The 22,206-nt window shown below is 52.5% G+C and overlaps 1 protein-coding gene across 1 annotated transcript in view; it reads right to left on the bottom strand.

The window, feature by feature from the left end:
- MAST2 (microtubule associated serine/threonine kinase 2) overlaps positions 1-22,206 on the bottom strand; it is a 192,166-nt gene that overhangs the window by 79,920 nt on the left and 90,040 nt on the right. The window contains exon 4 of the mRNA XM_044674823.1: positions 5,601-5,632. Within this exon, the coding sequence (XP_044530758.1) occupies positions 5,601-5,632 (32 nt within the window). The remainder of the gene's footprint in view (positions 1-5,600; positions 5,633-22,206) is intronic.

The raw sequence follows: 22,206 nt of genomic DNA on the forward strand, positions 1-22,206 counted from the left end.
CCTGAAACTCAACAACAATAATCCCTTTCCAAGCCCAGTTAACTTGTGAGCCCAAGACCTGAGCGCTGGGTTTCCAAGGCCTGGCATGATCCTGCCCTAGGGAACATGGAACGGACCTCATGTCTAGGTCTTTATAGAAAGGCTAAGGAGCCCTCAGCTCCCGTGCAAACACAGAACAGGACAGGTCTGAGAAACTCCTCAGGCCAACATCAAGGGCAGCCCCAAGTTCAGCACCTTAGCATAGCTCTGCACACGGTGGGCACTTGTCAAATTTAATTGAACTACAGGTATGTGTTGGGATCCAGAAACAGAATAAGCCACCTCGAAGAGCCTAACTCACACCTTCTGGTCATTCCACTTTTCGACTACTTTACAGTACCAATGACGGTTCCTTTGGGGTTCTTTCTTGGCAGCTTCCCCTCACTACTCCTGGTTCTGACCCTCCACAGGATGGTCCTTCTAAAATGGAAAGACAGTTCTCTGCTCCAGGCCAAACATTCCTCACTGTCTTCAGCTCCTCTGGAAGTGACCCAGAGCCCAGCCCTTTGTTTCCCTATCCAGGCTGCTGCCTTTGGCCACTTTCCAGCCCATCAACAATGGAGCTGGACACAACAGGCTGCCAGAAGAAAAGGTTGGGGTAGTGGCCTGGAGGCACCCAGGCCTGGTAAGGCACTTATCAATCATAAGGTATTCAAGAGGTCTGGCCCACAATGGGGCACTGAGAACATCATGGCAGATCTCCATTCCACAATCCCCTAGAGCTCCCCACTGTCTTTCCCAAGTGTAGCAGATGCTCTTCAGGATCGGGTTCAAAGCTGCCCTTCTAGCTCTGGGGCACACCATTTCCCACTGCCTGCCCCATCAAATGCCCCAGAGTGATTTTTCTGGGCTTCCTTAGCCCTCCAGTGTCCCGGTTATTCCTGCTCATATCATTTATCTCCAGGGAACTCAAAGTTCCTTGACAATAGGTCCTAGGTCAGTTCTCTTCACATGCTGATAAATAGTCCAGGGGTGAATAATAAGTAGCTCCAGTCTCTAGAGAGCTTTATGTAACCTTACTGGATCCTCACAATCACCATGGGAGGTGGGTGTATTATTCTCCCTATCTTACTGAAGTTGAAACTAAGACTGAAGTTAAGACACTTGCCTAGGGTAGCACGGCATGGAACCAACTGCCTAAGGAAGAATTTCAACTCAGTTTTTGCTGAGTCCAAGTCCAAATTCCCAGCCTCTACACCACCAAAGGTAAGGGTAGATAGGTGTTTCCTAGAGGAGGTGCCATCACACCATGCTCGTGTAATAGCACTGCTGGTCCCTCTCATATGCACCCTAGAAAGGAAGGTTCTCTGGACAGATGGGGCAATAGCTACAACCTGGCAGACCCACCATGCCAGGGCATACAATAAGCTATGCCAACATGTAGCTTCTTATGACCTGGATGTACCCATCTTTTGGGGAGGGTCTTGCTCTTACCACATATTTCTTTTCTAAATGTCCACATGGCTTTTGTCTCTTTAGGCTGAGAACCCCCTAAAACCTCCTGCCCTACCATCCTTAGTGAAGGCACGCTTGATCCCAAATAAGGTCCTTCCTTCATCCCTGCATCCATGGTTAGAAGGAGCCAGAGTTACCCTAATCTGGTCCTCTTAACTTGCCCAGGAGGACACAGAGCTGGGATTTGAACCTGACTCCCAAATTCAGCGTCTTCAACATACAGAGACACTTAAATACTCATCTGCCACAGTGGGTGGGGCTAATGATGGGAGGCAAACAGTCTGTAGGAGAGAATAATTAGGAAGATTCAGAACTGACCGAAATGGCAACCTAAAGAGTCATCATTATTTACTCTGGTGAAGTGAAGTTTGAAGGGAAACCCGACAAGCTGGATGACAGAATCCAAGCTGAAAAAAATCACAACAGATTAGAGCAATGGACTAAGTGGATGAAAATAAAGGCAAATTTGGGGTGGAAGAAAGATCAGCTTCACAAAACTAGGAGGGAGAAGAAAGCCCGAGCTGGTTGACAGTTGTTTTAAAAAAGATCTAGAAGGCTTAGTGGACCATGAACAGAATCTGAGTCAACAGTGTGACATGTGCTCTCCTAAACTGTTCCCTGAGGCAGATGATCAAGAATCAGGGAGGGAACCTTGAACGATTCACAGCTAGACCTTCATGTGCAGATGGGTCCAAAAAGCTGCAAGATATAGACTTGAGCATCCGGTTAACCTGTTCATTTCCAGGCTGGGCCTGGCAGAGACATCTCACGGATAGACAAGTACACAGAGCCACTGAAGTGCTTGGAAAAGTAGCTGCTCCTCACCTGTGTGGGGACTCCTCCCCTCTCTCTCTTGCTGGCATTCGGCTACAATTAACCCCTCTAAATGAAATCAGAACTCTACCCAACTTGAAGCTCCCCTTGCCCCTGGTATAGGCCCTTCTTTTGCTTTTTTCTTAGCTACTTTCCAGAGTAAATTAATTCATGAAAGCCTGAGAGCTAGGCCTCTGCTAGACAAAGCAGCTCCCGGCCCAGAAAAGGGACCAACAGGCAAGAGGCAAAGGATCCCAGGCTGGCTTTGCCACAGGCTTCACAGGCTCTTGAATCTGCCCAGACCCATCCCAAGAATGAGAAATGGAGATGAGCAGTCCTGGACACTCACTGAACGAATGAACTAAATAGGAAAGCTGGGAATCCTCCACTGGACACCTTAGTGCCCTGGGCCAGGCAGGAACAAGGAAGCAGGCACAACTAAAATCTCAGAAAATCTTCCACTGTCTCAGCTGGAAGAGGGCTTGGAGAAGAATCCCATCCCTTACTGTACAGGTGAGAAAACTGAGGCCTGGGGAGGCTAAAAGACCTGATCCTCCAGGTCTCCAATGGCAGTGAGCAGCATACCATTCAAACCCAGGACCCCTGGTCCCCCCACCCCACACACCACATGATCACATCCTAAAAAGGGAACTGACATACTGGAACGCACAAGATGGCAAAGGGGACCATGAGGAGCGGCTCTGTTCTGCTTAGCCCCAGAGGCCCATGCCAGGAGAAGCTCCAGGGAGGCCAATTTCATTCAGCTCAATACAAGAGTAAACACTTCCTAATAATCAGTCGCCATATTAAGTAGTAATTGGTGGTGAGCTCCCCATCCCTACAGGAGGAGGCTAGGGATCACCAGTACACATAGACCAGTGACAAAAATCATTAGACTGAAGCCTTAGGAGACGAGGGTTCAAGTCCTGACTTTGTTTTTAATCATTAGTGTCCTTGGGCAAGTCTCTTCCTTCCCTCTAAAATGAGGGGCTTGTCCTAGGGAGAAGGGAGGCCCCCTTGTCTACCACGCGCCCCGCTTCCATCCTGGGCACCTTTTAAGATTCCAGGCATCGACAGCCAGCCGAGAACTTGCTGCAGGCCCCCGGCCTGTGCAGCAGCCCTCATGCCAGGCATGGCCCGGGGCGGACTGAGAAAGGGCTCGTCTGGGCTGGCTTATGAAGGCAGGGAGAGATGCCAGGAGGGAGGACCAGCGCAGGGCTGACCTGTTCGCCCACAGTGTCATCTTCAAGGCCCATCTGACGCCGCGGGGGCCACCTGCCCCCACCAGAAGCTGGCCGTGAGTCTTCTCTCCTTGGTGCGCTCAGTTGGTTTTCCCAACTTATATGGCAGTTCTCTGGAAATGTGGGTCACGCAGTGACGGGAGCCCTTGGTTTGGTCTCAGATGGCCACGGTTCGAATCCTTGGCTAGCTGCGACCAGGAGACAATGGCTTCACCTCTCTCACGGCATTAATGGCCACAGCTGTCCACAAGGCAAGGCCGCAGCTGCCACCCCGGCTGGCTCGCAGTCTGAATCTTCACCTGCCGGCACCCCAGCAGGCCTGCCTGGCCTCACAGCTGGGCCTCATTTCCTCCGGCCTCTGCGGTCCCTTACAGGCCTAGATCTAGGACCTACGAGGTGGTGAGAAGGGCCGGCATCTTCTCTGGCTTTGGGAGGAGGCTGGAGGGCCTGGCCAGCTCCCCAGGACCCCCCCAGGGTCCAAGGTAAGTGTGGTCGCTGCGCCCCAGCCTCCCGCAGCCGCAATCTGGCAGAGGAGCAGCAGGTGGTGCCAACATGAAAAAAGAGGCTGAGGTGCTCGGAAGGGAAGAGCAGGCCTCCCCGGGGGGAGCTGGGCAGGGATGGAGCAAAGAGCCCCTCCCTGGACAGGCCTCCGTGGGCCACTCTGCTTCACTGAAAACAAGCCAGCCCACAAGCAGAGCCATCACCTCGGGGCTTGGGAGCAGTTCTGAAGAGCTGCCGAGCCTGCACCCAGGGCAAGTCCCCCAGGAGCCCCCCAGCAGCTCCCCAGGAGCCCCCCCAGTGGCTCGCTTCTTTAAACTAGGTTTTTATAGCACCGTTAACTACTCCCAGCATTCCTCTCTTTCTCCTTCGGCCATCCCATAAAGCAAGCAGAACTTTTTAAAGAGTAAAAAACAGTCAGCCGCTGAGCAGTCACCGCAGACGGCGTGGCCGCCCGCCTCTCGCCTGCCCCCCAGTCCATCTCCCCAGAGCTGCCCTCCTCTCCAGGAGCCGCCCGCTCACTGCCGGGCTCTCCCCTCCCCTGCAAAAGTCAGGCGGTGTTTCCTTCGTAGACACTCTGCATGGATCCATCGCGCCCAACACAAGCCCCACATGGGCAGCGCTGAGCCAGCTCACACTAGAACCCAAACGCCTGCTTCCCGGCCGTCCTTCAGGGCTGGCCATGGAGCCTTTGCAGAGAAGCAGCCTGGGGCCGCCTCTCCTCCCGCCCCAGCGCAGCACCTCCGGGGCACGACCCAGACCCCCACGAGAAGGGGCTTGAGGACAGTTTGCGCCCTGTGCCTATGGCCGCCCGCAGGAGGGGAGCCACCGAGACCCAGAACGAAGCTCCCCAGGTTTTCAAAAAGCACCACCAAGAGGTCTGAGAGTACTGGGGGTGGCCCTGCATCTGTTTATTAACCAAATAATGACTAGCATCTCTAGATGTTAACCAGCACGGCCTCCCTAGGAGGGAGACGGCGTTACTGTTCCATGTTACAGACAAGGAAACTGAGGTCTGACTCGAAGGCCGGGACTCTGCGTCACACACACACACACACACACACACACACACGTTCTCTCTCCCAGCCCCGACCTTCCCAAACATCCGGGCTTAGAGCAGCCATCAGAGAACGAAGCCTGGCCGGGAGGGGGTGATGAGCCCCGGGGCCCCAAGCAGCCCCCAAGAACAAGAGCTGAACAGGATGGTGGAAGATGGCCTGCCCGAGCCCCTCGTGCAGGGGGAGGACACGGAGGCCGGGAAGGAAGGACCCGGGGACAGGAGAGCCAGAGCGGCCTCTCGGGCCAGGATCCAGGGGGGACAAGGCCGAGTCTCTCCCGAAGCTCTTGGGATCCAGGAACCTCCCTGGAGACCGCTTTCGGGGCTTAGAGGACGAACCACACACAGAGGCCCAGCCGGGAAGGCCGGCCCGCAAGCGCAGCTCCCAGGGCCACCGGGGGACGCTAAGGGGCCATTTCTGGGCAGGATGACCGCCGGGGTCTCGAGCCTTGGGGGAGGCCAGGGGAGGAGGGGGGAACAAAGAAGAAAGTACTTACAAGCTGCCTCTTCTCGGAAGGCTCAGCTCCTTCTACAAAACAAAAGAGAGGCCCAAGTTAGAGAAGTGCGGCCAGCCATCGACGTTCACATTTCTAAAGTGTCCGAAGGTCTGCAAAGTGCTTGGCAAACAGGATCTCGTGCTATTCCCATGACCACCCGGGGGAGGCACTACTACTGCCCCCATTTTACAGATGAGGAAACCGGGGCACAGAATGAGAACTCGGGTCCTCCCGCCTCTCGCACTCGCTCCCCAGAGGTTCCCGGTCTAAGAGGAGCCTGGGCTTGTGTAGATTGGAGAAAAGAAGAGCCCGCAGCTAGCCCAGAAGGCTGCAGAGACCGAGCACCCGTCCCGAGGCCAGGGGCAGCCTGAGCGGCAGAGGAGGGATGCTGCCGCAGGTCCCCGGAGAGCCTGGCCCCCAGCGAGGCAGCACCGGGAGGTGAGGAGGAAAAGGGTCCAGGGTGCCCCCTCAGAGCTCAGGCTGGCCACCAGGGGGCAGCAGCTCCCCAGCCAAGAGAGGGGGAAGAGGGGGACGCTGCTCTGGGCGAGGCAGCAGGAACTGGCCGGGCAGCCTGACCTGGGTGGCCCCCGGAGCAGCTTCCTGGCCATGCTCCGGACCATGCATCATCCCCGGGGCCTGGAACACTCTCTCCTTCCCACAACCCCCCACATCCCATCTTCCATCCAGATGAAGCTCGAGCCAGTCTGTATGAAGCATTTCCAGAGCAGCTGATGGCTGCTAGATAGAGTGAGACCCGAGTTCAAATTCTGCCTCAGGCGCTGACTAGCTGTGTGCCAGTCACTGAACCCATCTGCCTCAGTTTCCTCACCTGTAAAATGGAGATCAAAGCAGCCCCTCCCTGCCGGGGCTGTTGTCAGGATAAAATGAGACCCGATTAAAGGACTTTCCCCCACTAGGAGTGCCCCCCCAAAGATCCCTGTGTTTAACTGTAGTGGCGCCCGAGGAGCCCGGAGACGCAGCCAGGTCTCCCCGGGAGACGCATCCAAGAGAAAGCAGAGGGTGGTGCCTGGAGAGGGGTGCCGCTCAGTGTGGCCCGGGGCACCCGCATCCTCTGTGACTCGGGACCTGGCTTCGCACGGCTCGCCTTTTGTTCCTTCCCTCTAAGTCTTTCCCTTCCTCCTTGGTGACTCTCAGGCAGAGGCACCGACCAGGTGGAGAGAAGCGCCTTAGCCGGGCTTCACAGCGAGGAAGTGTCTGAAGCCACAATTGAACTCACGTCCTCCTGACTCCAGGCCTGGCGCTCTGTCTACTGTCTACCTCGCTGTGCTTTCCCCGCTCTTCTCTGAACAAGATATTTCCTATCTTCAAACTCGTGGAATCTTCACTAGTTTTCCCCCATGCCTAGCCTGCTCTCATAGCTCCAGTCCTGGCTTCCTTCAAGAACCTCTCGCAGGCTCCGGTAGTTCTCGTGCCTTCTCTCTGTTGGCTATGCCCGATTCCCCCCATACAGCTTGTAAGCCCAGAGCCGCGGCATACTTCTGTCTCCCTTACCAGGCTGAGTGCCTTGAATGAAGGGGCTGGTCTTTGCCTTTCTTTGTCCATGGCACAGAGCCTGGCACAGAGTAGGTCTTCCCCTCCACCTCTCAAGAAGCCAGCCAGCTCCCTCCTCCTCACTCAGAGCCAACAGGAACTTTGCTCCCATTTCCTCGAGGAATTAAAGAAATGACCTGGGCACCTCAGATACTCTAAGTTTGTGATTCTGTGAAATCGGGCTCCCAGAACCAGACAGCATGGCAGGGGTGCTGGTCTATCCCTGCCTGAAAATAGGAGCCCCCCCCCCGGCAATAGTCATCACACAGAACCCCGTGGCCTCCCCAAGCGACTGCGTAAATAAATTCGAGAGTCCGTATTTGTTCAGCATAGACATATTTAGGGGTCTGCCCACTCCTGTTAGAAGTGAAGCTCCAGAGAGTAGTTGGCTTCCCTTCTGCCTCCATATCCCCAATGCCCAGGACCTGGCACACAGTAGGTACTGGAGACACAGAAGTGGGCACAGAAGGTGTAAGGAGCAGCTCTGGCAATGCACAAAGGAAAGAAAGAGCTGGACCCAATCCAGGGTCCACCCAGGTACAGAGGGAGGCATCAAGGATGTCAGGCTGAGGAGTCTGTGCTGCTTAGAGGATTACCACCTGACAGCTGGCAGCTTTGGGCTTTCTACCTTTACTGACAAGAGGAGAGTCCAGCAGGTGCCTTGGCCCTCCTCCTCCAAGCTCTCCCTGGCCCGGCACCTGCTCAGACCCCATGGAAAGTTACAGTTCCCCCAAGCCCCACAGCCAGCCTCCTCCGCTTCCTTCTGCTAAAGGTTCCCACTCATCTCAGGTTCCCTCATCACCTGCTGAAGGCAGCCCCAGGTGGCAGGGGGGGAGGGGAAGAGCCCAATCTCCTTGGGCATGGCACCTGGGGCTGCCCTGCCCCCAACCCTGCCAGACCTGTTTCCAAACCTCCTGAGGCCAACACTTGGGAAGCAGAAACAGATCCTTGGGGCTCTGAACCCCTGCGAAGCATCAGAGGGAGCGGTGCTGAGGGAGGCTGGGGAAGGGACTCATCACACACCTTCCGCATCCTCCTACATCCTCCCAACTTGTCCTTCTCCGCTGGGGGCTGCTCTCCTCAGAAGCCCAGCCTGTCAGCCGCTTCCCTGGCCTCTGGGGCAAGGCTGGGGCCTTCCTCTTTCCTAACAGAGAATCTAAAGAAGCAAACCTCTCTGCTGTCATTTGCTTTTCTCAATTTAATTCAAGAAGTTCATTAAATTTGTGAAATTCCTACTGTGTGCCAGGCCAGGCACCATGCTAGAGGCTGGAAAAACTGGGACAAAAGCAAAAACAGACACAGACACATACAGAGATACACACACACACACACACACACACACACACACACACACACGCCCGCCCTACCCTTAAGGGGCTCACATTCTATTGGGGGAGACAAGGGGTATCTAGAGCAAGAGAGCACTATTATACACAGGGCTGATGCCAAGGTATCTCAAGGGTGAGAGACCTCCTAAAGGAGATGCCACCAGAGCAAGGCTTTCAAGGAAGCCTCCGGCTGGGGCTCTGGGGTTGTTGTAGCTACTGAGAGAGAAGAAAACCCCCAAGACACCTGAGAAAGGAGGAGGAGAAGGGAGAGCAAAGAGAGGAAGGAGGAAGGTCCTTGTGTTTCTTCTCTTTCCTGCTGACACCATCTCCCCCTTAGCTTCTCTGTTGGCATCAGGGCTGCCTCCCAGGATTGGTGTCTTGGCTCAGAAACCCCAGGGGTGCTACCATGGAGCTTGAGGCAAATCTGTAAAATGCTGTTGAAACTCCTTCTAGGCCCAAGTGTAGACCACGGCACTGGCTGAAGCTGTCTCAAAGCTTGGGAGAGATCTCAACATCCCAGAAGCAACCAGACCCTGACTGGGATGACCAGGGATAGGTGGCAGGCTCTCCCTTTGAGGGGAGGATTCCAAGGAGAGGGCAGCTGCTGAGGGGGGCCTTTCTGGGCACAGCTAAGCCAATGACCTGCTTTCCAAGGTGGAGCTTTGGGCCCTGGGCTCTTCAGCTCATGCACATGCTCTGCAGACACTGAACGGGATGAACACCCTGCAGACTGGTGGCGTGGGCACAACCCACATTCCTGGTCCTCCAGAGGAGGCATGACTGAGATACCTTGTCAGCCAATACCAGGAGGCGGCCCACGAGAGCTCTCCCAGAAGTCAAGAGCCTAAGCATTGCTGAAGCAAGACTGCATCCTCTCCTGAATGACCCTTTGGCTGGGCTGGTTGTCCTCCATTTTCAGGGTACTGATGATGTCAGGGGGTGATGTCTTGACTCGTCCCTGAACTGGATCAAAGAGAGGCCGAGTGGCACAGTCGTCCGCCTCCCTCTCCCTTCCAGAGTCACTGAAGTGGCGAGACAAAGGCCAGGATGACTGGCACAGGATGCAGCGAATGGCCTTGGGGTCTTTGACGTCTGACCGCGCTCCGCAGCATCTGCTGCTTCTGCCGCCTTCAAATCCAGTAGAACAAATCGTTCTCATCCACCCCTTCGGCTGGGGGAAGTCTTCACACGCCTGGGGCAGACACCCCGGAACTCACCCAGGGTTTTCAGGCTGTCGGTTACCCTCCATCTAGCCCTGTCCACCTGCTGAGGGGTTCTCCCGAGGTGCTGGCCCCGGGCACGTTCCGGCCCTTCCCTCCCAGCCAGGCCTCCTCGGATGACCCCATCTCTTCTTGGATTCTGCACCCCACGGGGCCTTATCTCCTGAGCACCAGCACTTAATTCAGGTTTGTTCATGTTTGATGAATCTTGAGGAAGCTCTTATGAGCAACTGGATGAAGCACAGACCTGAGCCCTGGGCCTGGAGTGAGTTCAAATCCTCTTTCAGATACTTCCTAGCCACGTGACCCTGGAAAAGTCACGTGGCCTCTGCCCATTTCCTCAACAGTAAAATGTGGGCATGGGACTTTGGTCTCTAAGGCCCCTTCCTGCCCTGAATCTATGGGGCCCCAGAGCTCCTCAGGGAGCCAGCGGAGTTTGGAAGAAGGCTACTACTAAGAGTTGCTCCCATCACAAGTTTCCATTTCATTTAATGGGTTTTTTAAAAACTCTTATGTTCTGTTTTGGAATCAGTACTAAGCATCAGTTCTAAGGCAGAAGAATGATAAGGCCTGGGCAACTGTATTTAAGTGACTTGCCCAGGGTCACATTGCCAAGAAGTATCTGAGGTCACGTTTGAACCCAGGACTTCCCATTTCCAGGCCTGGTTCTTAATGCACTGAGCCACGTAGCTGCCTGCTCCCAGTTAATGATCTTTTAACACAGGTTTGGTGACACCAAAGTGAAAAAGTTTATAACTGAGGAGTAGAACACAAGCCAGGGAGACGAGGCCTGAGGTTCCTTCCTGCCTCTGGCCCTCACTGGGTTAGGAGACGGCTCCACCATGGGGGCTACCTGCACCAGAAAAGGCTATTAGAGATATTTCTACCAAATCATGGTAGTCATCAGTAGTAAGTTACTTCTGAAAGCTTGAAAGGCTGACCCACAGACGCGCGCGTTTGGGCCTGACCCATTGGAGTTCTTGGTCTGGGACCATCCCCAGCTGAGGCCTCCCACAAGAGCAAGAGCTCATCACCGCTGTCAGTTGCCTAAAGGGGAGTCAGACGGGCAGGAAGAAGGGAAGGGTGGAAAGAAGACATGATAACCAGAGGCCAGGATCTGAAGGGAAGAAGGTTGGTAAGTTCTAACTGGCCCAAGAGGAAAATTGGGAGGGGAGGGGATATCAGAACACACTTGCTGTCCCAGAGTAGAATGCTGGTGGGCTGAATAATTGTCTGGAGTGGGCTAGCTGCCTCAGGAGGTCCTGAGTTGTCTTTCTCTGGAAGTCTCCAAGAAGAGGGCCCAGGACTGCGTCCTACGATGTCTGTAGGACACAGTCCTGGGCCCTCTTCTCTTCTCCCTCTACACTACTTCCCTTGTAACCTCAGCGGCTCCCATGGATTCAATTATAATCTCTGCTGCTGACGGTCAAATAAGCTTAGTCACTCTAACTTCCCTGTCGGCCTTGAGACTCCCACCTCCAGTCACATCTCGGATGTACCACAGATAACTCAAACTTATTAGAACCAAAACAGAATTATTTCCCTCTTCCTGTCTTGCTATTATTGTCATGGGTGCCATCATCCTCCCAGTCACCGAGGCGCACGACCTAGGAGTCACCTCCAGAGCCAAGGCCTACTGATTCTACCTTTCCAACATCTCTAATTTGCCCTCTTCTCTCCTCTCTCTGGGCTATTGCAATAGTTGCCGGGAGTCCTGCCTGCCCATCTCTCTCGTCCCAGTCCATCCTCCACTCAGATGTCCGTGTGATCTTCCTAGTCTGGCTTTGTCGGGCCACCCCCCCATACACAATAAACTCTACTGGCTTCCGAGCATCTCCAGAATAAAGCACAAAAATCTTCTGGTGGGGGCTCAGGGCCCTTCATAACCTAGTCCTCGCCTCCTTTCGCAGTCTCCTTACACCCTTTCTTCCCCATAGTCCCTGGTCCAAGGCCAGTGGCCTCCTGGCTGTGCTTCACACAGACTCTCCATCTCCAGACACTGGGCATTGTCTCTGTAGGAGCTCCAAGCCTGGAATGTTCTCCCTCCTCATCTCTGCCTGCCAGCTTCCTCCAAGTCCCAGCTAAATAAAATCCCACCTTCTACAGGAAGCCTGTCCGGATCCCCATTGATGCTAGTACCTTTCCTCTGGGATTATCTGTTTATCCTGTCAGTCCTCTCTTTCATTGAACTGGGAGCTTCTAGAGGGGCTTAAGGAAGGGAGTGAGGATGGGGAGAGGGCCTTGGCAGGGACCATTTTCTGCCCTTCTTAGCACTCACAGTGCCTGGCACACACTTAGTAGTGCTTAGTTTACTGAGATAATTGTCTCTGGGGGGCATTAAGGAGAGACATCCTAGCCAGGTGTAGACAAGTGCAGATGCCAGAGGTTCCTTCCTTCCAGCTCTGAGCTCCCAGGGTGGGGGGCACCTAGTTCTATTCAGATGCCTCATCATGGTGTGGAATGACACTGAGGCCTACAAGGTGATCCTGGAGGAGGGCTAGCTCTGTCTGGCAGCCCTTAGCAATGGGAAAAGGTTCGAGTACAAACTGTCAGCCACTCAGGACCAGCCCCACCTCACTGCAATCTGTCAGCAGTACCAGCCTGGGCCTACTTGTTCCAGTGCCTAGTGCTGGAGCTGGGGAGACACTGGGTGGGGCAGGGGATGACTTTTCCATCCAGCGCTCCAGAGGCGTTGGGATCCCCAAGGAGTGAAGAGCTCCTACTCCCCGCTAGCCTGGGGGAATTCACACTCACAGAAGGATTTTTTCAAGAATGAGCAGGATGAGGTATACTTTCTTTTTTAAATATTCCAAAGTGAAGCCTTTGCCAATGAAGGACACATGAAACTTTTTTCAAAACAAAGGAGATGGAAAACAGAAGCTGTTTTAAAGTATATGGGGGAGGAAGGTACAATGGACTGAGAGTCAGGCCAGGAAACAGAAGGTCCTGAATTTGAATTTGACCTCAGACTCTTCCTAGCTGTATGACCCTGGGCAAGTCATTTAACCCCCTCATTGCCTAGCCTTACCACTCTTCTGCCTTAGAACTGATACTCAGTACTGATTCTATGGCAGAAAGTAAGGGTTAAAAAAAATAACAAAGATAAAGTACACAGGACCTGACCATCTAAAACTCCTGTTCTTCTTACAAAAGAAAAAGAGCAGATTGATACATGGAAAATCAGGCTTTACAGAAGACTCTTCCTGTGGTCTGCTGTTTGGCTCTGGGCTCACCCTTGGCCACCATGAAAGAGCCTACTTCAGCTCACAAAGGGACTGACTGAAGCAATTTCTCCAAAATCAGTGCTTGTCCTCCATCCTGGCTCTCGGGCCTCTGGTTTTTCCCATTTATTTGGGAAACCCAAGAGCTCCTCTCCAGCCCTCCCAGAGGAGTCAATGCACCCCTTCACAGACAGGTCCTTCATTCTCGGTCTTTCTTCACCTTCAAACCTCATTTCCTGAACAGAAGAAACCAGCCTGGAAGGCACATCTAGTGAGCCCTGGGACCCCGACAATGCAGCCTCAGGAAGGGCTTCACTGCCTCCCCCTTCCCGCCTGCTCCAAACCCTTCCCACAAGCAGTTTTCTACTTTAACTTGGTTGATTAGGAGCTTTCAGGGCTTAGGGAATTTAATGTGCTGTTGCTGAACAAGAAAAAGCTCCAGCCATTTACTGCCTGTCCGGACTCTGACCCTCCACCTGCCCCATGGTTGACAGTGTCCCAAGAGGACTTTTCTGCCAATAAGCGAATGTCCTCCCTTGTGGCATCACATCCCCTTTTCCTTCCTGGGAATGAGACAACTTCCATTTCCTCAGGGCCCCACAAAGCCTCAGGCCCCAGGCAGGCCCGAGCAGGCCCATATCCCTTCTCTGCCTTGTGAGGCCAGCTCGGAGCCCTGGGAAGCAAGCTGAAAAGGCAGACAAGGCCAAGCGGAGCAGAAGCAGAGACAACTCCAGGCCCTGATCTCAGGGGAGCTGGAGGTGCAGTTACCCCCGCGTCACAGAGGGGAAAACGGAGGATCAGCACCCACGTGACTTTAGGCAAGTCATGACACCTGCTGAGCCTCGGCAGGAAGAAGCTGAACTCGAGGCCTGCTCTAAACCACCCGCCTGCCCAGGGCCACAAAGGTCACATCAAAAGTGGGACGAGGCTCCACTCTCCCTGCCCATCCTGCCTCCTTATACCATGACTGCCAATAATTAAAATGCAAAAGTTCTCAAAGGCTACAAGTAATAGAAATAATCTAATAAGAGAAAATGCAATGAAGACAAATAAAAAAAGTCCTCTCACCTGGGTCTAAAGAACCCAGCTTCACCAGTACTGGACAGGAGAGTTCATGCTGTAAGACTGAGGGTCTCAGGGGCCACCAGGCTCAAAAAGTCACCTGCCTTGTCCTGGGGTTGCCCACCTAAGTGGGGGAGACCTGTCTGGAGATGGGATGGGTCTTATCCTGTGTGGCCCCAGAAGGAAGAACAGGAGCAATTGAGCCTGAATGACAGAAAAGACCAGAGATGCCCAAAGGGGGTGGGCTGCCTCAAGTTGGCCTGACACTTCTGGCCTCCCTCATCTTGACCCGCAGCCAGCACATAGCCTTCCCACCACTGACCATCAGGGATGTACAACCCTCTTTCTCCGTGTTCAGCAGGCAGGCGTGCTGTGCATCCTCAGTGGCCTGTCCTCTGCCTGCTGGAACCAACAAGCTGGTGACTAAGGAGGAAAGGTGGTACCACCCTCCTTGAGGCATCTTGGGCCATTGAAAGCCCACCTGACCTTGCAAGGGCCCAGCAGAAGAGGCTCCCCAATACTGCTGGGGGGACAAGGATGAAGAATGGGGGTGGAGGCTTCTTCTCCAGAAGTGGCTTCCTAAAACCATTCTAGAGAAGCATAGCTTTCTGGTGTTGCTGATGACCAGAGAATCTGCTGTATGAGAAAACCCAGCTTCCCAAGCTGTTAGGATGCCTTAAATGATGTCTAGCTCCTCTCCTGGCTCTGGGGTTAGCCCTGAGGGGCTCGGGTTGTCTTTCTACTGGCAAAGCAAACGGCCCCCACCAGGTGCTGCCCCCCCAATCATCAGCTGTTGACAACTACCTACCTAGACTTATTAGGATTTAGAAAGTTATATGCAACTGAGGTGGCACACAACAACGATGAGTAATGCCCCTCCTGACTCTCCCCAGAAAAGGCCTGGGCCATCCCCCTTACATGTACAGAGTCCAACTCCAAGGAGTCCTTTCACTATGGTCTTCCAGCTGCATACCTGAGGGCTGCCCTGGGATTGCTTTCCCTGCTGGGCCCCTTGGAGAGCACTGGACCACCCCACCTCACCCATGTGTCCTTGGCACCCAATGCAGACCCTGCAGTCAGCGGTTCTGGAGGCTCTGCTAGGATGCTGATGGGAAGAGAGGAAGTCTAGAATACTCCTATCTCTGGAGTTCCCATGGTCCTCTTCTGGCTCAGGAATGGAAGGGTGGGGGATGAAGGAGAGAGAGAGAGAGGAAAAGGGGAAAGGAGGCCCAGAGCATGGAAACACCAGGGTGAGCTCGGCTGCCAATGCCAGCCAGATTTTAGGATTAGCGGAAAGGGACCAGACGCTGGCAAGGCACTAAGGCTTGGCTCCCTCTGACCATCTGGCAAGAAAGACTCAGGCTCAGCTGGAAGGAGGCAACCCCAAAATGGGAGGGAAATTGGAGGGCCAGAACTGTGTGAAGAAGGGGACAGAAAAATAGGGTTTCCTCAGTTCTAAGTTCTGTCCAATGAGTCATGAGAGCAGAGAGGAGCCCCTGCTACAACTGCTGACCTTCTGCCCCAGAATAAGGCAGCCCAGACCCTGGTGGCCACAGGGGTACTAGGAGGGCTCCAAGGCCTCAACATCCAAAAGGAAAACTAGAGGCCAAGGGCTGTGCTCTGAACTTAGCACAGGGCCTGGCACACAGCAGTTGCTTTGCAAATGTCTGCTGACCTGGCCTGTTCATTTCTGCCACATGCAGGGCATAGAGCTGAGGGCTGGGGTTGTTCTACTGTGGCCAAACTGAACAGTCTGGACTAGGCCCACAGTCCTCATATTTTCTTAAAATCAATACTAAGTACTGATTCCAAGGCAGAAGAGTGAATGGTAAGGGCTAGACAATAGGAGTCTAATGACTTGCCCAGAGTCACCCAGCTAAGATGTGTGAAAGGCCCGATATGAACCTGGGACCGCCTTTCTTCAGGTCTGGCTCTCTATCCACCGAGCCAATTAGTTGTCCCAAAGATACTAGAGTGGCTTATGATCTTCTTCTTCAACTCATTTTACAGATGAGGAACTAAAGCAAACAGGGTTAAGTGACTTACCCAGGGTCACGCAGCTACTAAGGGTTTGTGGCCAGATTTGAACTTAGCAAGATGATGCTTCCTGACTTCTTCAAGTCCAGCACTCTCTCTATCCATTGCACTACTTAGCTGCCCATCCAAGGTCTCCATCTTAAAAGGACTTCCTAGGTCAAGTTCTTAGATCTTGTCCAGCAGAGCATGGCCCTCCCACCTTCATCTATCCCCTCTTTCTCAAAAAACTACCCATTTACCTTGGCTCCAATCCCAGGCCTTGTACCCAGTCCATGATATCTGACCAGGGAGCACCCAGATCCTGGGTGTTCTCTGCCCAGGAGGACAGACAGGTAAAGTGACTCCCTTGGTCACCTATACAATGATGGCATCAGCCTAATGCTTCACAGGCCATCCCAGCAAAGCCTCCATCCAGGCCTCCTACAGCCTAAGTCAGGGCTGGTGTGAGGACAAAATGACAGAACGGAGGAAGAGGGTGCACTCCCATCACCTCCAAGGGCAGCTCCAGCGAGTGACTTGGGACCACTGGCTACCTCAGAGACAGCCCAGGGGTCAACCTAAGGTAGCCAGATACTACCTCCAAACCCAAACCCCCTCCAATCCAACTTTCTAACCTCTCTCTAGACAACAAATGAAGTTTCACTTGTCAACAAATTCTTCTGCCCTTACTCAAAAGCTATCATAGCCTGCAGGCAACACTGAGAGTATGTAGGACAGGTGACAAGAGGGGTGTTATGGGGAAGTTCAGCACCAGAATAAAAGCCACCATGGAGGAAGTGAAGTCACTTGAAAAGGCAGCTCACTACCCAACACTCCAAGGGCCTTAGCCAGCACCTGACATCCAACATACCTGATGGCCAGGTAGGAGGTTCAAAGGTAGAGGGACGTGCCAAGGCTGCTCCCTGCTCTTTGCTGGAGAACACACTAACAGAGGGCTCAAAACATGGTAGCATCTCCCAAAGGTCTAACAAAGACCAGGGGCTCCCTTCTCTTCTGTTGGCCTTATGGATGACTTCATCAGCCCCCATGGGTACAAACCCCATCTTGACACAGATAACTCAAACATCTCTCCACCTAAGCTCTAGTCTCGTCATGCCTGCCAATCATTTCCACTTGAAGGCCCCACGGACATCTCCAATATGGTTTAATATGGCTTCTCTGTACAAGCAATCTCTGAATCCCCCAAGTTCCAAACCTTGGAGTCATTCTTGTCTCCTCAGCCCACCCCAACCCTCATAGCTGATAAGACTGCCAATTCCTCTAGAGGCAACCTCTACAACTCCTACTGTATCCATCCATCCCCTTTTTCCACTGGCATGACCACCCAAATCTAGACCCTCATTGTCTTTCCCCTTAAACGTCTTAAAACCCTCCTAAGAGTTCATCTGTTTCCACCTTCTCCCCTCTGTACAGCATTCCTTACACAACTGCCCAAACAATGTTCAGAAGCCCAGTTCTAATGATGTCACTCTGATGCTTAAAAGCCTTCTTTGGCTCCCTATCACCTCTAAGAAAAAATGACAAGCTCCTTCACCTAACATTCAGGACCATTTTTGATCAATAATCCATCAAGTAATAAGGATTTCCTGAGCATCTGTTATGATCTAGACCCAATGATAAGAACTGGCATGATTCCTGCCTCAATCTCATAGTTATTTCATGATTTTCCTCCATACAATCTCTTTTAAAGCCAAACTAAATAGCCAGCCTTCCCAAGGTTCAACATACCATCTCCCACTTCCAGACCTTTGGTAAAGCCTATTCCCCATAACTGGAGGGTATTCTCTCCTCACCTCTAGCTCACTAGAGACTTGGCCACACTGTTCTCTCCTTCCCATTACTCTGCATTTGTTTGTCTGTGTATGTGCTATACCTTCCCTCACCCCTAGAAGAAAGCAAGCCCTGTCTCTGAATGCTTACAGAATGCCCAGCACTGAACCTTTATACCAGTGATTCCCAAAGTGGGTGCCACCGCCCCCTGATGGGTGCTGCAGCAATCCAGGAGGGCGGTGATGGCCACACTTTTTTTGTATTACATTCTATTCTGAGTTCAATAAATAGTTTCATAATTTCCAGGGGGCGCTGAGTAATAGTTTTTTCTGGAAAGGGGGCAGTAGGCCAAAAAAGTTTGGGAACTACTGCTTTATACCAAAGGGGCATCATCAATGCCTACTGGCCAATTCCAAGACAAGCCTTTTCCTCTTTTACATGCCAAGGCATCCATCCATGAGAAGGGAGCAGGCAAGGGGACAGAGCAGCCCAGGGGAAAGATCCTGGGCAGAAGGCACCAACCCTAGCACAACCTAGCAGCCCTGTAACCTAAACTAGTCATTTGACCTAGAAAATGTAAATATTTACATGTGCAACTCCTTGGGATACTTTCAGAGTCCATGAAATAATATTGTGGCCAGGAGTCATCCCATAGATAAAATCTGGCCCAAGCTTAGAAAAGGAAATGGGAATAACATAGCTAGTCAGAACTCAAATCCAGGCCTGACCTGACTCCAAGTCCAACCTTTCTACCACTGAAAACCGCACTCCCCCCCCCCCCCCCACTCAAAGATCTCCTTATGCTGGAAATAATCAGGGATAGCTTCTTAGAGGAAGTGACATTTAACCTAGGTGCTAAAGAATGAGGAGGCTTCCAAAAGATAAGAAGCTAGAAGAGTAGGTCGTCCAAAGAAGAGGGAATGTCCAGAACACAGATAAAGAAGCTTCAAAACTCAAGGAGAAAGTGGCCCATGGCACTGAAAAGGGTAGTGGAGGCTATATTTTTCAGGATCCTGAATGCCAAGTCGAAGTGTAGGTCCCTAAGCAAGGGGAAGCCAAGGCCAGGATCCAGTGACACAGAAGGACTAATCTGGGGTGAGAGCAGGAAACAGGCTCAGAAAGACAGGTCATTTTAGTATTGCAACAGTCTAAGTGAGAGATCATAAGGGACCTGGGCAAGAGGAAACAAAGCCAAGGAAGCCCAGAGAAGGTCTAAGGCAGTGGTGGCAAACCTTTAGAGACCACGTGCCAAAACTGCACCTTCAAGTTGCCTGTGAGTGCTAACCTCTCACCCCCATTACCCCAGAGGTAATGCTCGCACTGGGCTGCTTAGCAGAGGGCAGGGCATGTGAACCTTGTCCTCAGGTGAGGGGGAAAAGGGGGAAGGGAACATCCTCCTCCAGCACTCGGGGGTACTGAGTGCCAGGGGTTCACCAAGACAGCCCTAAGGTCTGCCTGACTATGGGGGAGGGGACTAGAAGAAAGGGCCCCAGCAGAGATGAAAGTCAGCACCACTGAGAGCCTTCTTCCATCTGGCCCATCTTCACATCAGACATGGTGCTGGTCCTTCTAGCTGATCCAAAAACTAGAGCTTCACTGGTCACTGTCAACTTTTCCTGAAACCCAATCCCTGCCCAATGACTTAACAAGGGTGAAGCTTCCATTCTTGCCCTCAAGGACTTTTCCCGCAAAAATTGCCTTTTCTATCATCAACTTTCCATTTATGGCTGAGTCAATGGGGCCCCAGGTATCCCGGGTTAGGGTCTCCTAGGAAGCAGCAGCAGCAGGCTTTGAGGCCCTCCTAAGAAATCACCCCCTGGACTGTTACAGTCAAGGGTCTAGCAGAGATAGGAGATCACCCTGAATTAAAAAAACATATGCAGGAATTATTGTTCAACCACGTTGACCAAACCATTCTGCAGCTAACGGAAGCCTAAGCCCCAAAAGATTAACTCAGCAGTACACCGACAACCCAAGCTCTTCATTATGGTCTAGGCCATTTATCAACATACGCACATGCACACACACACACACACACACACACACATTCAGAGTGTGCACCCCCAAGTGTGTCTTACTTCCAGATTCCCTGACACAACCATGGGCACGGCCAACATCTAGCTCCCTCTCTTTATTCTGACAGTTTCTACAACTTTTATGTTGACTCAGGGAAACCCTCTGAAACTCAAACACTGCCTTCCTTCCTGCTCCAGGCAAACTCTGAGAGAAAGAAAGCCAGTCTACCTAGGCTAACTAAGCTCTCCAGTCCCAGTGCAGCTTGACAGGCAGAATGTCAGAGGATCTCAAAGCCAGAAAGGGCCTCAGTGGAAACCTAGTCAAACGTCTCTTGGGCAAGACCCTCCCTCCAAAGGTCTCCACAAATGCTGGCTTAGCCTTTTTGGAGACCTGGAGCAAGGGGGAGCTCACCACTTCCAAGGGCAGCCTATTCCACTTTGGGGCAGCTCTCTCTCTGTTAAGAAAATCCAAGAACCACTGCAGGGCACCTACAGAGGTGAAGGTCACAGCTGCTCCTCTAAGCAGAGGGTCCAGGAGCCCAGCCAGGGGGCCTCTGCCAGCCAGGGCCAATCACCAGAATCTCCAGGTATGACCCCTAAGGGAAAACTCCAGAGTAAGACATCTCTGGAAAGAACCTTTTCTCCTTTGCTTCCCACAAGCCCCCCCAACAGGATTTCCCATGGGATCTAGGTGGTGGCTGTTCCCATAGCAACAGCAGGGTATCAAGGCTAGCAGCACAAACAACACTTAGTCCAACAGCCTGCCAAGTGACAGCATCCCAGAGAGGGCCCAGAGTGGGAGCACCAAGAAGGCCTCAGGCACAGGGTGGGTTTGGCAGTCACTGTTCTGACCTATACCACAGAAAATCCCAGCTAATCCACAGACTCCCTGGGTACAAATTATGCCCTATGGGGGCTGAGGGAAAAAAGGGTGGCAGCCAGGAAGAAGCGCACACTCAAGGGAGCTATGGAGTTTTTTATAGAAAGGTGAAGGCCTGAGAAAGGAAAGCTTCAGAGGTGGGCATGGCAGAAAAGCAAGAAGGAACAAGCAATAATAGCATTCCTGCCAGAAGCTAAAAAGATGCCAGGGAATGTGGGTGGCAGGCCATAGGGGCCAGCTCAGAGAGAGAATGGACTACTGAGGAAGAACCCACAAAGCCAAGTATGAGGCTTAGATTAGTTGACCTCCAAGGGCCTAGCTAGCATACCTAGAATCGGCCCAACCTGGTAAGCCCTTGAATTCATCTAGGAGTTCCCTAAAATTTCCTTACATGATCAAGAAACTTGAAGAAACCTTGATGGAAAAGGAGAAGCCAGGGGGTCCCCAGGGTATGGCCTCAGAAAGGATTTGCCCACACACAGAGATCCAGCCTTGGGTGGTACAGCCAAGACAAAGAAAAAGATCTTGCCAGCATTAAGGAGTGCTCCCCTGACTCTGTCCAGGGTGCTGGTTGAAAGCTCTGTTTTCAGAGGTGAACATTTCTCTAAAGCAGGGGTCGGCAACCTGTTTGGCCGTGAGAGTCATAAATGCCACATTTTTTAAAATGTAATTTCATGAGAGCCGTACAGTGCTCACAGTGCCGCTCCTGTAACAGCACCTGAAAAAAAAATGGACTTTATGGCTCCTGCAGAAAGAGCCATACGTTGCCGACCCCTGCTCTAAAGAATAAGTGTCTACATCCCATCCTTCAGCCATGCCCTGTGGGAAGCAGGCAGCCTTCCTCCTAGAAGACTACAGATCTTAGTTCTTCAGGATCCCAGGGCAGGAGATGAAGGTGTGAAAGATGCCAGAGCCAGAGCTAAAGTTGGCCCAAGCTCAGTTCTACCCATGCACTGACCTGGACTTGTCATCCTTCCATGTACTTCTAACTCCAGACAGATGCTGATTAAAAAAAAAAAAAAAAACCTACCATTCAGTAGCAAAGACTTTACCCAACTAAGTCTTTCCTAATTATAAATGGCCATGTTATTCTGAGAGTCCCAAGGCTGATCAGATAAAGAGGATGGAGGACTCTGCTGCTCCTGCCTTACAAGGCAACCTCTAGCATGGTAAGCAAAGCCTCTGAGGAGGCCTTTGGGAGAACATGAAAGTCATTGAGGAAGCTTGAAGCAGCTTAATTGGCAACAATCTATACCTGTGAAGAATATCCAACTCAAAGGAAGCATCAGCAAAAGAGATACCATGAAGCAGCTAAATAGCTCAGTAGATAAAGAGCCAGGCCTAGAGTTGGAAGGTCCTGGGTTCAAAACTAGCCTAAGACACTCCTAGCTGTGACCCTGGGGCAAGCGACTTGACCTCAACTGGCTAGCCCTTACCACTCTTCTGCCTTGAAACTGATAGGGAAGGAAGGAAGGAAGGAAGGAAGGAAGGAAGGAAGGAAGGAAGGAAGGAAGGAAGGAAG

The sequence above is a fragment of the Gracilinanus agilis genome, chromosome 4, assembly GCF_016433145.1.
Source record: "Gracilinanus agilis isolate LMUSP501 chromosome 4, AgileGrace, whole genome shotgun sequence".
Classification (NCBI taxonomy): Eukaryota; Metazoa; Chordata; class Mammalia; order Didelphimorphia; family Didelphidae; genus Gracilinanus; species Gracilinanus agilis.